This window comes from Schistocerca gregaria, chromosome 1, assembly GCF_023897955.1.
Source record: "Schistocerca gregaria isolate iqSchGreg1 chromosome 1, iqSchGreg1.2, whole genome shotgun sequence".
Lineage (NCBI taxonomy): Eukaryota > Metazoa > Arthropoda > Insecta > Orthoptera > Acrididae > Schistocerca > Schistocerca gregaria.
In genome coordinates this window covers 791,218,212-791,232,301 of record NC_064920.1, presented here as the reverse complement: position 1 = coordinate 791,232,301, position 14,090 = coordinate 791,218,212, and the positions used below count along the sequence as shown (strand labels likewise).

Genomic DNA, 14,090 nt, shown 5'->3' with positions numbered 1-14,090 from the left:
TAGCGCAACGCAATCTGAGTTTCAATAACCCCTACAAAAGAGTGGCACTGACTAACAATAACCTACACCTTTAATGAATCACTTACCTCACAAAAACCTTCGTTACTCGAACTACTGCAATACAGCGAGCGCCAATACTGCCAGCTAAATAAAGGAATGTAACTACTGAAGGCACTGTGTTCAAATGTGTGTGAAATCTTATGGGACTTAACTGCTGAGGTCATCAGTCCCTAAGCTTACACACAACTTAACCTAAATTTCCTAAGGACAAACACACACACCCATGCCAGAGGAAGGATTCGATCCTCCGCCGGGACCAGCCGCACAGTCCATGACTGCAGCGTCTTAGACCGCTCGGCTAATCCCACGCGGCACTGAAGGCACTAACTATTGATAGGCATAGTTAGCAAATGAAAGATTTCGATAGAGAACAAACAATGTATTTACCTTAATAATGTTCAAAAGTCATATATATATATATATATCAGTTCACGACATCCAGTATTATAAATTTACTCTTTCTGATGGACACACGTCCAGATCGTCCGCTCTCAAAATTCTGGCATCTCTTTTCCCACATCCACCACTGCTGGCGGCTCACCTCCAACTGCGCAACGCTACGCGCTGTTCACATCCAACTGCCCAACACTACAATAGCAAATATTCCAACAATGCAAACCAGCCATAGACTGCACACAGCACAGGCACCGATTTTTATACAGAGCGCTACTTAGCGTTACCAACATAAAAACCTAAACAGCCTACTTACACACTGCAAACAAAATTAACCACAAAACAGTAACAGGAATGGAACAACATTACATAGCAATATGCGACATTAATCTGTTGCATAAAATCAGGTACACATCAAGATAGCAATTACGTTTACAAGTTTTACAAATAGATGACCCTCTTGTATGTTAAATTTCACCTGTGGCAGCTGGGAACCTAACATTAAAACTGCTGGAATCATGACACAAAATAAATTTCTTGAAAATGAGAAAACGTTAGGAGGAACAAGAAGACATGCCGTGAAAGTGTTCATTGGCATGTCCAGATATATTTAAATATTACCTAGCTCTTTCTAAAATGACAAGAGAATAAGAATTAAAGGTTCGTAGTGCACGTGTATCAATTAACTGTCCTCCAGATCCCAGATACAACCTGATTTCAACGGTAATTCAGTTATGTTCTAAAAAATCCACGATTGTAATCATTGAAATCATTGAAAATGAGAAAACGTTAGGAGGAACAAGAAGATATGCTGTGAAAGTGTTCATTGGCATGTCCAGATATACACTCCTGGAAATGGAAAAAAGAACACATTGACACCGGTGTGTCAGACCCACCATACTTGCTCCGGACACTGCGAGAGGGCTGTACAAGCAATGATCACACGCACGGCACAGCGGACACACCACGAACCGCGGTGTTCGCCGTCGAATGGCGCTAGCTGCGCAGCATTTGTGCACCGCCGCCGTCAGTGTCAGCCAGTTTGCCGTGGCATACGAAGCTCCATCGCAGTCTTTAACACTGCTAGCATGCCGCGACAGCGTGGACGTGAACCGTATGTGCAGTTGACGGACTTTGAGCGAGGGCGTATAGTGGGCATGCGGGAGGCCGGGTGGACGTACCGCCGAATTGCTCAACACGTGGGGCGTGAGGCCTCCACAGTACATCGATGTTCTCGCCAGTGGTCGGCGGAAGGTGCACGTGCCCGTCGACCTGGGACCGGACCGCAGCGACGCACGGATGCACGCCAAGACCGTAGGATCCTACGCAGTGCCGTAGGGGACCGCAACGCCACTTCCCAGCAAATTAGGGACACTGTTGCTCCTGGGGTATCGGCGAGGACCATTCGCAACCGTCTCCATGAAGCTGGGCTACGGTCCCGCACACCGTTAGGCCGTCTTCCGCTCACGCCCCAACATCGTGCAGCCCGCCTCCAGTGGTGTCGCGACAGGCGTGAATGGAGGGACGAATGGAGACGTGTCGTCTTCAGCGATGAGAGTCGCTTCTGACTTGGTGCCAATGATGGTCGTATGCGTGTTTGGCGCCGTGCAGGTGAGCGCCACAATCAGGACTGCATACGACCGAGGCACACAGGGCCAACACCCGGCATCATGATGTGGGGAGCGATCTCCTAAACCGGCCGTACACCTCTGGTGATCGTCGAGAGGACACTGAATAGTGCATGGTACATCCAAACCGTCATCGAACCCATCGTTCTACCATTCCTAGACCGGCAAGGGAACTTGCTGTTCCAACAGGACAATGCACGTCCGCATGTATCCCGTGCCACCCAACGTTCTCTAGAAGGTGTAAGTCAACCACCCTGGCCAGCAAGATCTCCGGATCTGTCCCCCATTGAGCATGTTTGGGACTGGATGAATCGTCGTCTCAAGCGGTCTGCACGTCCAGCACGAACGCTGGTCCATCTGAGGCGCCAGGTGGAAATGGCATGGCAAGCCGTTCCACAGGACTACATCCAGCATCTCTACGATCGTCTCCATGGGAGAATAGCAGCCTGCATTGCTGCGAAAGGTGGATATACACTGTACTAGTGCCGACATTGTGCATGCTCTGTTGCCTGTGTCTATGTGCCTGTGGTTCTGTCAGTGTGATCATGTGATGTATCTGACCCCAGGAATGTGTCAATAAAGTTTCCCCTTCCTGGGACAATGAATTCAAGGGGTTCTTATTTCAATTTCCAGGAGTGTATTTAAATATTACCTCGCTTTTTCTAAAATGACAAGAGAATAAGAATTAAAGGTTCGTAGTGCACGTGTATCAATTAACTGTCCTCCAGATCCCAGATACAACCTGATTTCAACGGTAATTCAGTTATGTTCTAAAAAATCCACGATTGTAATCATTTTCGAGCGAGCATGTAGAAAAAAAATCTGTTTTTCGCACCGTCAGCGCTGATGCAGTGTGATGTGCACTGTTGCAGGTTACGGCAGCAACTCGCTGAGCAGCATGTCCAAGTCGTCCCTGGACCCGCACTCACATCTCAGGCAGCCCGGTGAGTTTTGTCTCATAAGTAGATTAGTAATTAAACGCGTGTACACAACACTATTTAATCAAGTACACCGATGAGGCAAAAACATTATGACCAAATGCTAAACAGCGTCTTGGTCCACCATCGGAACGCAATACAGCAACGACTCTACGTGGCACAGATTTCTCATGTTCTTGACAGGCTTCCGCAGGCTCAAGATGTCTACGTACAGGTGGCGCAGTACTCATAAATTGCACGCCGGTGTTTTGGGGAAGCGGTTCTGGCCCCTGGCAGCGTCCCAGATACGTCCATCGGATTCCAATCAGGAGAATTTGTTGGTTAAGCCATCAACGAGAGTTCCTTATCGCGTACCTCCAAACCACTAGCCTTATCGTACCGACAATTGCCCTCCTTGCAGTTGCCATCGCCGTCGGGGAAATCGCCAAGCAGAGATTCGGATGACCCGCAGTAATGTACACGTAGTCAGCAGCTCTCATATGCCTTCGTTAACTAATACTGGTCCCAAGACCGCCCAGGTGAATCTTCCCTATCGCATGATACTATCCGTATCAGCCTACGTCCTAGCAGCAATGCGTATTCGAGCAGCCATTTGCGGGGTAAATGCATATCCGGACACAAGCATAGATCTGGTGCAACAAGAAATGTGATTCAGGCGACTCATTTACACTGAAACACAGTCCATTCCCGATGATAACGTGTCTTCTATAATCATAAGCGGCGATGTCTTTGTGTCAACATACACTAAATGATCAAAAGTATTCGGACACCTGGCTGAAAATTACTTACAAGTTAGGGGCGCCATCCATTGTCAATGCTGGAATTCAATATGGTTTTGGCTCATGACAGCCTTGATGACAGCTTCCACTCTCGCAGGCATACGGTCAGTTAGGTGCTGGAAGGTTTCTTGGGGAATGGAAGCCAATTCTTCACGGAGTGCTGCACTGAGGACAGGTATCGATGTCGGTGGTGAGGCCTGACACGACGTTCCCAAAGCTGTTCTGTAGGATTCAGGCCAGGACTCTGTGCAGGCCAGTCCATTACATGCATGTTATTGTAGTGTAACCACTCCGCCACCGGCCGTGCATTATGAACAGGTGCTTTCTCGTGTTGAAAGATGCAATCGCCATCGTCGAATTCCTCTTCAACAGTGGGAAGCAGGAAGGTGCTTAAAATATCTATGTAGGCCTGCGCTGTGATAGTGCCACGCAAAACAACAACGGGTGAAAACCCCCTTAATGATAAACGCGACTACACCGTAACACCACCGCCTCAGAATTTGTCACCACGCACGCTGGCTGATGACGTTCACCGGGCATTCGCCATACCCACATTCTGCCATGGGATTGCCACATTGTGTACCGTGATTCGTCACTCCACACAACGTTTTTCCACTTTTCAATCGTCCAATGTTTACGGTCCTTACCGTAAGCGAGGCATCGTTTGGCATTTATCGGCGTGATGTGTGGCTTATGAGCAGCTGCTCGACCATGAAATCCAAGTTTTCTCACCTCCTGCCTAACTGTCATAGTACTTGCAGAGGAAGCTTATGGAGTTTGGAATTCCTGTGTGATGGTCTGGATAGATGTCTGCCTATTACACATTACAACCCTCTTCAACTGTCGGCGGTCTCCGTCAGTCAACAGACGAGGTCGACCTGTACGCTTTTGTGCTGTATGTGCTCCTTCCCGGTTTCACTTCACTATTCTAGGGATGTTTAGGGGTGTGGAAATATCGCGTACAGACATATGACACAAGTGACACGCAGTCACCTGGTTCGAAGTCCGTGAATTCCGCGGGGTGCCCCATTCTGCTCTCTCACTATGTCTATTGACGTCGCTGATATGGAGTACCTGGCTGTAGGTGGCAGTACAATGCACCTAATTTGATACACGAATGTTTTTGGGGGTGTCCGGATACTTTTTGTCACATAGTGTACGAGATCGTGGACGTTCTCTGCATATCCAACAACGTGCGTTGAACGGTGTGCTGCCTGCGCGAGCATTTACTTCGTCGTCAAATCTGCCGAAATCATCACCTACCCTGCTTTACACAGGTGACAAACCTTCGTCTTTCATGTACTGAGATGATACGTTGACTTCCAGCTCTTTGTTACTTATTCGTGGTTTTACCATCATTAACCACTTTCCGTAACAAATGCTCAGACAACAGCGCGCGTACAACCGGCAAACTTCGGCGTTTCGGGGTGCTCCTTCCTAGGCGCCGGGACAATATAAGATGTCAACGTCGCTTATGGCAGAGTATATACCCATTCGCGGGCCGCATTGCCGCTATAACGAATCCTCGTTCGTCCCCGCTCAGCTTATATACGAGGGTTATACAATAAGTTAGAAAAGAAGCATATGTGGTAAATAGAACGCCTAATTCGTGAAACTGAAACTTTTTTAAGCGTTAGTTGCCAACCTTGGGAAGAGTTTTACTTACCTGTTAAATTAATGTTTACGCAAATTTAACGTCTTAAGTCTTACTTAGGATGGCGCGTCAGCTAAAGAAAGTACATTTGAAGAACAGCGTTCTGTGATGTGACGTTTACTTTCGGAAAATGTAAATTCGTCACAAATATTCTCTTATATCAACAAATAATACAGCAGTATTTGCATGAACCGTGTGAGTGGCCACGAAAGAATAACCGACGAGCACCTCACCGGGCGTCTAGTAAGGGTATCGACCTCGGCCCTGCAAACTCGTATTGATTAAGTTATCCAAGAAGGCCGACGACTCACAGTTGGAGAAGTTGCTGAAAACTACCGTGGAAATACTAGCGCTTGCGCGACTTCATAGATGAGTGCAAAATGTCTCTGGTTATCCTATGATCCGATACCACTGAAATGCGTTTTGCACGACACATAACCTAGTGATGGAGGTCTTAGGTATTACAACTGTCTACCATAGAGTACTTGGTGCACACATTTGCCAGTAAGCAGACATGCAGGACGGCCTGTTTCACTTGATTCTTTGTTTAGGAGTCTAGAACGGCACCCACGAAATAAAAAGACTACACTTTTCTGTACATGTCGTAATTTTCCTTAGCTTATTTTCATTATCTCTACGTCAGACAACTTTGCGAATACTGAATCTCTTAATTTACCCGGGAGCATTATGTGAAAACAATATCACAATTTCTCCAGATATATCCATTTAACTTGCCTGAGCATCACTGTTATAATTTTGTACGATCTGGGTCGATGTGTTAAATCCTAACAGTATGTCTCTGATGTTATTTCTCTGACCTCCTTCGACATCTTCTCTCAGCTTAACATAACAAAGATCGCAAACATTGCAAACACTAGTATGTTGCATGGGATCTTCTTAACAGATGAACGTTGCCATCAACCAACAAATGTAAGACATCCATTCACCTACGCTACCAATGATTTCACATGTTCATGTCAACTGGTACTATTACTCCTTGGTATTTATACACTGTGGTAGACTTTATAAGTTTACCACTAACATTGTAATCGATAAAATCGAGTTATTTTTCTTGTTTACACACATTTTCTTTTAATTATCCATATTAAAATACGGTTACCATTCGGCTTATGAAATGGAAATATTCTTTAAGAAGCTCCAAACTTTCTTACACTGATTTTCCTGCAGATAAGAGCATCGTCAGAAAAGAACCTGAGATGGCTGATGATTTAATCTGGTATATTGAGAACATTAGCAGTCCTGTTGTATTTTCTTGGGCACAGTGTAGCTTTTGTTTCTGCTGAAGATTTGCTGTCTACTGCAGCACATTGCGTTCCGTCAACTAAAAATTCTCTGAGTCAAAATGTTTGAGAAGATACTTCTTATGTATTCCAAATGGTTCGAATGGCTCTAAGCACTACGAGACTTAACACCTGAGGTCATGAGCCCCCTAGACGTAGAACTAATAAAACGCAAGTAACCTAAGGACATCACACACATCCATACCCGAGGCAGGATTCGAACCTGCAACCGTAGCAGCCGCGTGCTTCCGGACTAAAGCGCCTATAGCCTCTCGGACACAGCGGCCGGCTCTTATGTATTCCCAATATGATGTACACGCTACTCAAAAAGAAGGAACAGAGTTCAAACATTCATTGCTTCCAAACTAATTGAGCACTATGGAACTTAACATCTGTGGTCATCAGTCCCCTAGAACTTAGAACTACTTAAACCTAACTAACCTAAGGACATCACACACACCCATGCCCGAGGCAGGATTGGAACCTGCGGCCGTAGCAGTCACGCGGTTCCGGACTGAGCGCCTTAACCGCGAGACCACCGCGGCCCGCACACAATTCCAACGGTCGTGGAAGCAGAAAAGTTCAAATTTTTATGGATTAAATGTGAGCACCATGTTAGACGACAAATATCAAAAAGGTGGCTCGTTTCCTGTCCCACACTTATCGAATTCACAGCTTCAACAACGTGATGTCGCAGAGTTCCAAGAGCGTCAGGCGGAGAGGGAACAAAGACGCGATCTTTTACGTAACCCCACAGATAAAAAGCACAAGGTGTGAGGTCTGGGGACCTGGGACGCCACCGTGGTTGAAGTTCATCTTCTATTCCTCCTCTTCCAGTCCAATGTCCTCGAATGGTGCCATTCAGGTAACGTCGGACGTGCTTAGAGAAATTACTACGTTCAAATTGTGTGGGTTCCTCAGTTGACGTCGTCTTCTTACTTTCGTCTTGCACTTGATACACCACCAGTGCACGTAGTACTGTAGGCAACATGCTAACATTTGCCAAAAGTTATGTTGTTCTGCATTACTTGGAAGGGGGGGGGGGGGGTAAGGGAAGGCTGCGTTTCGCCAGGCCGCTTGCTGCGCCACCATGGCGAGGGGAGTGTCGCTCTGCCTACTGCAGACTCGAAAGAGGACTTTTTTTCTTTAGAGACTGGGAGGGAATCGGATGTTCAGCCAGCCGAAGGAAAGCCAGGAAACTTTGCTTGGTAACAATCATGATGCTTAAGAATGTGGTGGCAGAATATTTCAGGATAGATAATATTATTTCCAGTCATGTGACTGAGCTTAAAGTTACATGCTTGGATTTTGACTAGCATTCTTGCGGGGTAGGAACTTCACGCCTGCGCGATAAGTTAGAGGGGTGAGTTTAAAGGCGGAACTGCTTCAGGTGGGAGAGCACTCGACTGAATCCTCTGTGGTGACTATTATGGTGCGAGTTAAATATTATTGCTAGTTATTTTGAATTGAAGCGGCGTCTTGTGTCTAACTTGCGACTGGTTGTGGCGGAGGAAAGGATGAAATGCTATGAACTCGGGTGACGAATCCATGAAGAGTGACTTAAGTGGAATCCGCAGAGAGAACTCGTAGAGCAAGAGCACAGTCCTGCTTGTGGGGAGCAGTCGCTCATCTCCAGACTCGGGAAGTTTCCAGTGCACAGTAGCTTTCCATGATCTGAGATAAAAGTCTTCCACCCAGCACTGGCCTTCGACTATCCGAGACGATGGCTTGCGGACTCGAGTCTGCAGTAGGCAGAGCGACACTCCCCTCGCCATGGTGGCGCAGCAAGCGGCCTGGCGAAACGCAGCCTTCCTCCACCCCCCCTTCCAATTAATGCAGAACAACATAACTTTTGGCAAATGTTAGCATGTTCCTACAGTACTACGTGCACTGGTGTTGTATCAAGTGCAAGACGAAAGTAAGAAGACGACGTCAACTGAGGAACCCACACAATTTGAACGTAGTAATTTCTCTAAGCACGTCCGACGTTACCTGAAAGGCACCATTCGAGGACATTGGACTGGAAGAGGAGGAATAAAAGATGAACTTCATCCACGGTGGCGTCCCAGGTAGCAGATCATCTACATACGTTACTTGCAAATGAATCGAAGGCTCGTAATGCAACCGCATACCATCGCCTGCAGCCCCAGTCATCGAGCCAGCTGCAGTGAAACGGAGTGCAATGCGAAATACTAAGCTAGCAGCGAGCAGCAGAGCATTTAGATTTCAGGTTAAGCAGTGTCGGGGTTGTATTGAAAGTAATATGTATTTGTGTGGATCACAGAGCTTAGGCTTGTAGTTAATGATCTTTTGGACTTTTCCACTTGAACTGCTTGAGTCGAGCAATCACTCATTTTAGCAGTAAAAGTAGGGTCATTACGTGTCGTTGAGTCATGAGGGATAACTGAATTCGTTTTGTTAACCGTAAACACTATGATCTACCATCGCCGGCCGTTGTGGCCGAGCGGTTCTAGTCGCTTCAGTCTGGAACCGCGTGACTGCTACAGTCGCAGGTTCCAATCCTGCCTCGGGCATGGATGTGTGTGATGGCCTTAGGTTAGTTAGGTTTAGGTAGTTCTAAGTTCTAGGGGACTGATGACCTCAGAAATTAAGTCCCATAGCGTTCAGAGCCATTTGATCTTCCCTCCACAGATTTCAGAAAAATATAATTCATGTGTTTATTTGTTGTGTTGTGTTGTGTCATATCTTGAATTAGAAAATTCGATGTATTTTTTTGTTCCTTTCAAGCGCGTTTTTTGCTCGTAGCGATCTTGTTTTCTTGTCTTTTTAGAAACAAATTAATATTGTTGGATGACTGATTATCATTTAGCAGTACATTGGTGCATAATTACGTAGAGGTTTTGTTTTGTATGTTGGTATTCTGGTTGGTATGAGTTTATTTATCGATAGTATTTTTTTCTATTCCTTCGAGTTTGCATATTGCCATTTTTCATTTTGGCACGGTGAGCGGAGCTGTGGACGCTGGAAAATGGAGTGCCAAGTGGAGAAATCGGAAGATTGTCGACATATTCTTCTGAGTTCAGTAGAGGGGCAGCAGTAGCGGGGGTAGCCAGGAACATCTGCGCCGTGCATGGGGATAATGCTAAGGGACAGAGCACGGCAGAAAAATAGCTTTCTCGTTTTAAGGAGGATCGTTTTGACATTGGTGACGCTGCACGTTCAGGAAGAGCTTCGTGGTGTGACAAATATCGTTTAAATGCATTAATCCGCAATGTTCCATGGCACTGTACTCGAGAACAGGAAAATGTGACGAACTGTTATCTTTCCACCATCGTGCGACATTTGCAAGCAAGGACTAAGGCTTAAAAATTGGGTGTATTTGTACAACATGCTCTAAGCCAAAATCATCATAGTCAGTTGGTGGTCGTGTGTATATCTATACTTGCTTGTCATCAATTGGTTCGTAAAGAACACCGACTATTCCTATCATGTATCGTTGCTGGTGACGACCAATGGTATCTTTACGGCAACGTAAGGGAAAGAAAGGCATGCTTGAGACCAAACGAAGCAGCAACCCTACGTACAAAAGACTTGAGTGTATTTCTAGAAAATAATGATTTGCATCTGGTGCAACAGCAACGGTATGGTGTACTACAGAATGCTCCCACTTGGTGTAACCATCACTGCTGACATTTACCGTCCACAACTGAGACGTCTTCCAGACGCATTACAGCATTAACGACCAGGAAGACTACGTGAAGTGTGCTACTTCATGGTAACTCCCGCCCACATTCTGCTAGACTGACAAAAATCTCTATTCACGCGTTGGCTTGGGAAGTCATTCCGCACCCACCTTATCAATTGAACTTGCTCCATCAGATTTTCTTCTTTTAACCACTACGTTTTTGGGCGCTCTCTGCATCACTAGGTCTAGAGTGTCAAGTAACAATACCAACTTTGCTTCGTCAGCCCAGGGGGCAATGTGCTCATCAGTGTATTTCATAATGGGGGAAATGTTTTCTCATTCGGAATGAAAATTTGGGAAAGTTTGTAAGTTTGACTATTGATTTGATATTGAACTATTGCTGTGTACTGAATCGATACGTGAGGGAGCAACTTGCTGACGCTCGACCGTGGGGTGAGGCTGTGACAGTGCCCGGTGGCAGGGAGCCTGCAGATGGTCTCCCCAGCGCCACGGCGTGCGCGGCGGGGCGCTCGCTGTATTGCTCCTAATTGGAGGAGGGGCGTCTATTTAGCTCCGGCGGGCGGTCATTATAGAAAATTACTTAACAGCACGATTACGTTGCAATTTTCGCAGCATAAAGAAAGTTTGTCCGAAAGAGCGGATTTCTGGTACCTCCGGCTTCCGTACAGTGACTCAGCGTGCGCTCTGGGCGCTACTGTGTCGTCAGAGGGGGGAGTGTCAGGGCTCTGGTAAGAACTGAAGTGAAATCTTACAGCTCCGGTACAGGTTATTTCTCGGAGTATAAAGTCTTTCGGCATCTAGTCCCCAGCATTTATGTCGAGTCCGCAACAAAATCACGGATATTAATGTGTTATAGCTTGTAAATGAATACGCTCCACATGTGGGACACTGCGAATATCATATAAAAAACACAGCAGAATTTATCAGGAGAATCAACCGTCTACGGCTTATTGAGGATGATATGATGGTCAGTTTTGATGCAGTGGCACTGTTTACGAATGTGCCTATCAAAGACGCTTTGGACCTAATTTCCCATTACTTTGTAATTGACATGGTCGAGCTATTTAGGCACACTCTTACGTCCTCCTATTTCGTGTACGACGGCCAGTATTACGATAAGACAGACGGCGTAGCAACGGGTAGTCCTTTGGCTAGGGCTATTGCTAACTTCATGGAGAATTTTGAGGGCATTGCCATAGATACTGCGCCATTGAAGCCGAAGTGTTTCTTTCGATACGTTGACGACAAGTTCGTCATTTGGCCACACGGTCGCGAGAAACTAGACAAGTTTTTGCAACATCTCAATGGCATCAACAGTAATATCCAGTTCACCATGGAGGTGGAAAAAGATAATTCATTGCACTTACTCGACGTCCTTATCCACAGTAAACGAAATGGGTGCCTCGGCCACAGCGTCTACAGAAAACCCACCCACACAAACCTGTACCTGCATGCCACCAACACCCTTCATGCAGCACAGAAGCTCAGAGTATTACAAACATTGGTGCATCGTGCAAGAGTAATATCAGACGACGATAACCTGCCCCATGAACTGAGTCACCTACGCAAGGTTTTAACAGCTACAGCGTCCATCAAACGAAAGAGGCGATTTCTGAGAAATATCAGAGTAGGACCACCGACGAAGAGCAGGAAACGAAACTTGCTTTGCTGCCATTCTGTGGCTCTGTGTCTGGCAAGATAAACCTCCTGTTGAAAACTCACAACATCAAATCAATCTTCAGGCCTGCAACGAAAATCCGTCAATTACTGAGACCAGTTAAAGACGCAGTAGGTCTCAGAGCACCTGGAGTCTACGAAGTACCTTGTGAGTGTGGCCAGAAGTACATCGGACAAACAGTGTACACTGTGGAACAACGCAGGAAAGAACATGAGAGGTATTATCGCCTACGCTGACCAGAGAAACCTGCGTTAGCTGAGCATGCGTTTGAAAACGGTCGACACATGAAATTTGACGATACCTCTGTCGTGGCTCGCACTAACGGCTTCTGAGACAATTTAATAAAGTTAGCTTTTGAAATAAAAATTACCGCAAACACCCTGAATAGAGACAGTGGCTTGCAGCTCAGCGCTGCGTGGGGTCCAGCGATCGCCCCGTTGAAGAGGGCACGTCGAACGCCGACTCAAAACATGCCCATATATGGCAATGTCACGGGCACCAGTGACGTCACAGCCGGCAGCTAGCGTACATAAGGGCACACCAACAGCCCACTGGCAGTCATAACACTTGACAATGGCCAAGGAGTGCTTGGCCAAAAGCTCGTGTAGTTTTCAGCAATTGACGCGATTGGAAACCCGAGAACATTTTATTCACAGTTAGTCAAAGCTCCTGGCTTTCTTGCAGAAAGAAAATTTAAAATTCATTATCGCAGCTTATATTGTATTCTTAGAGGTTTTAATAGATTTAAGTTTGATGGAATTTTGTAGATCGCTGCAATGACACTACAAGCGCCCACAAGATACTTGCTGCCTTCAGTCGATCGTTTGAACAGCTCTCCCTGACTATTGGTTAGGTTGCTAGACACTGCCAAAACATCAAACAAAACAAATAGTGATAAACCTCTGGACGAGCGTTCATGACAGACATAATTCCTGCATCAATACCACAATGCTAATTTAAGTGTTTCTTGATTGTCACAGCATAGCACATACGGTTCCTTCGTTTTTCCTTGTCTGTTTGTTGTGACCTTGATACTGACACTCAAAAGACCGTAACAGAAGTACCACAGATTTCTTTTTCTTCTCAGCATTAGTAGATGAATGAAACATTGCGATTACAGGGTCCGGTACAGCAGTAAGTGTTTAATTTTTTTACGCAGTTAGCGTACCAAAAATTAATAATTGTAGACTGACAACAGGAAGTACAAAATGTTGACCAGCTCGGGCTCATGACAGCGAAAAATGATAGAAATTAAAATAACATTTCATTCGTTTGATATATCATAATGTAGTCTCAGGAAGGTGTTTGTGTATCAAAATTAATACCCTGATCACATTTAAAATTTATCTGCCTCATACGGAGCGGCCTTAAAAAATTGATAACGCACTAATAATTTCTAAAATGTTAATGTGCATTTCATCAAAAGATACAGAGAAAACATTCTAAACAAACTTGACAGACTGACGTTAAATATAAATGCACTGTGTTACAACGGTGTGCACGTTGGCCACACCTCATAAGCCGCTGTGTGCTGCTGGCTCGTGCGTATAACCTTGCACAGTAAGTCTTACGGTGCGGGAAAACTCCCCACCGATCGAAGTGGAGAAGCCTATTCTTGCTCCCCTATAGTCTCATCTTCACTGTAATTCGATTTGCCTCTGCAGTTCGGTATTATTGACCTCGGGACTGAAGAGATCAGCCCATCACAATCTGATCTCACCCCACATGTTTCTTCGTGACGTCTCTGGTCATAACGGAGGTCACCAAGTTATCGATGTATGATTTCCCTGAAGAAGAGTTACTAAATACACATACTATATGTTGTTGAGAAACTGCACATATATTATGCTGAAGGCAGTGTTTCGGTATGCTGTCTTCAAATTTTTAACCAAAAAATTTTGGGAAACTGATTATTAAAGCAAATCGAAGAAGTAGGGTAAGGTATTCTCTCTAGAAGTAAACGTGTTTCATTTTGTTACAAAAAGTTCTACC

At 45.6% G+C, this 14,090-nt stretch overlaps 1 protein-coding gene across 2 annotated transcripts in view; it reads left to right on the top strand.

Annotated features, from left to right (window-relative positions):
- LOC126269699 (transcriptional regulator ERG homolog) overlaps positions 1 to 14,090 on the top strand; it is a 291,748-nt gene that overhangs the window by 109,191 nt on the left and 168,467 nt on the right. For both annotated transcript variants that reach the window (XM_049974012.1, XM_049974011.1), the window contains one exon: positions 2,954 to 3,025. In XM_049974012.1, the coding sequence (XP_049829969.1) occupies positions 2,954 to 3,025 (72 nt within the window). The remainder of the gene's footprint in view (positions 1 to 2,953; positions 3,026 to 14,090) is intronic.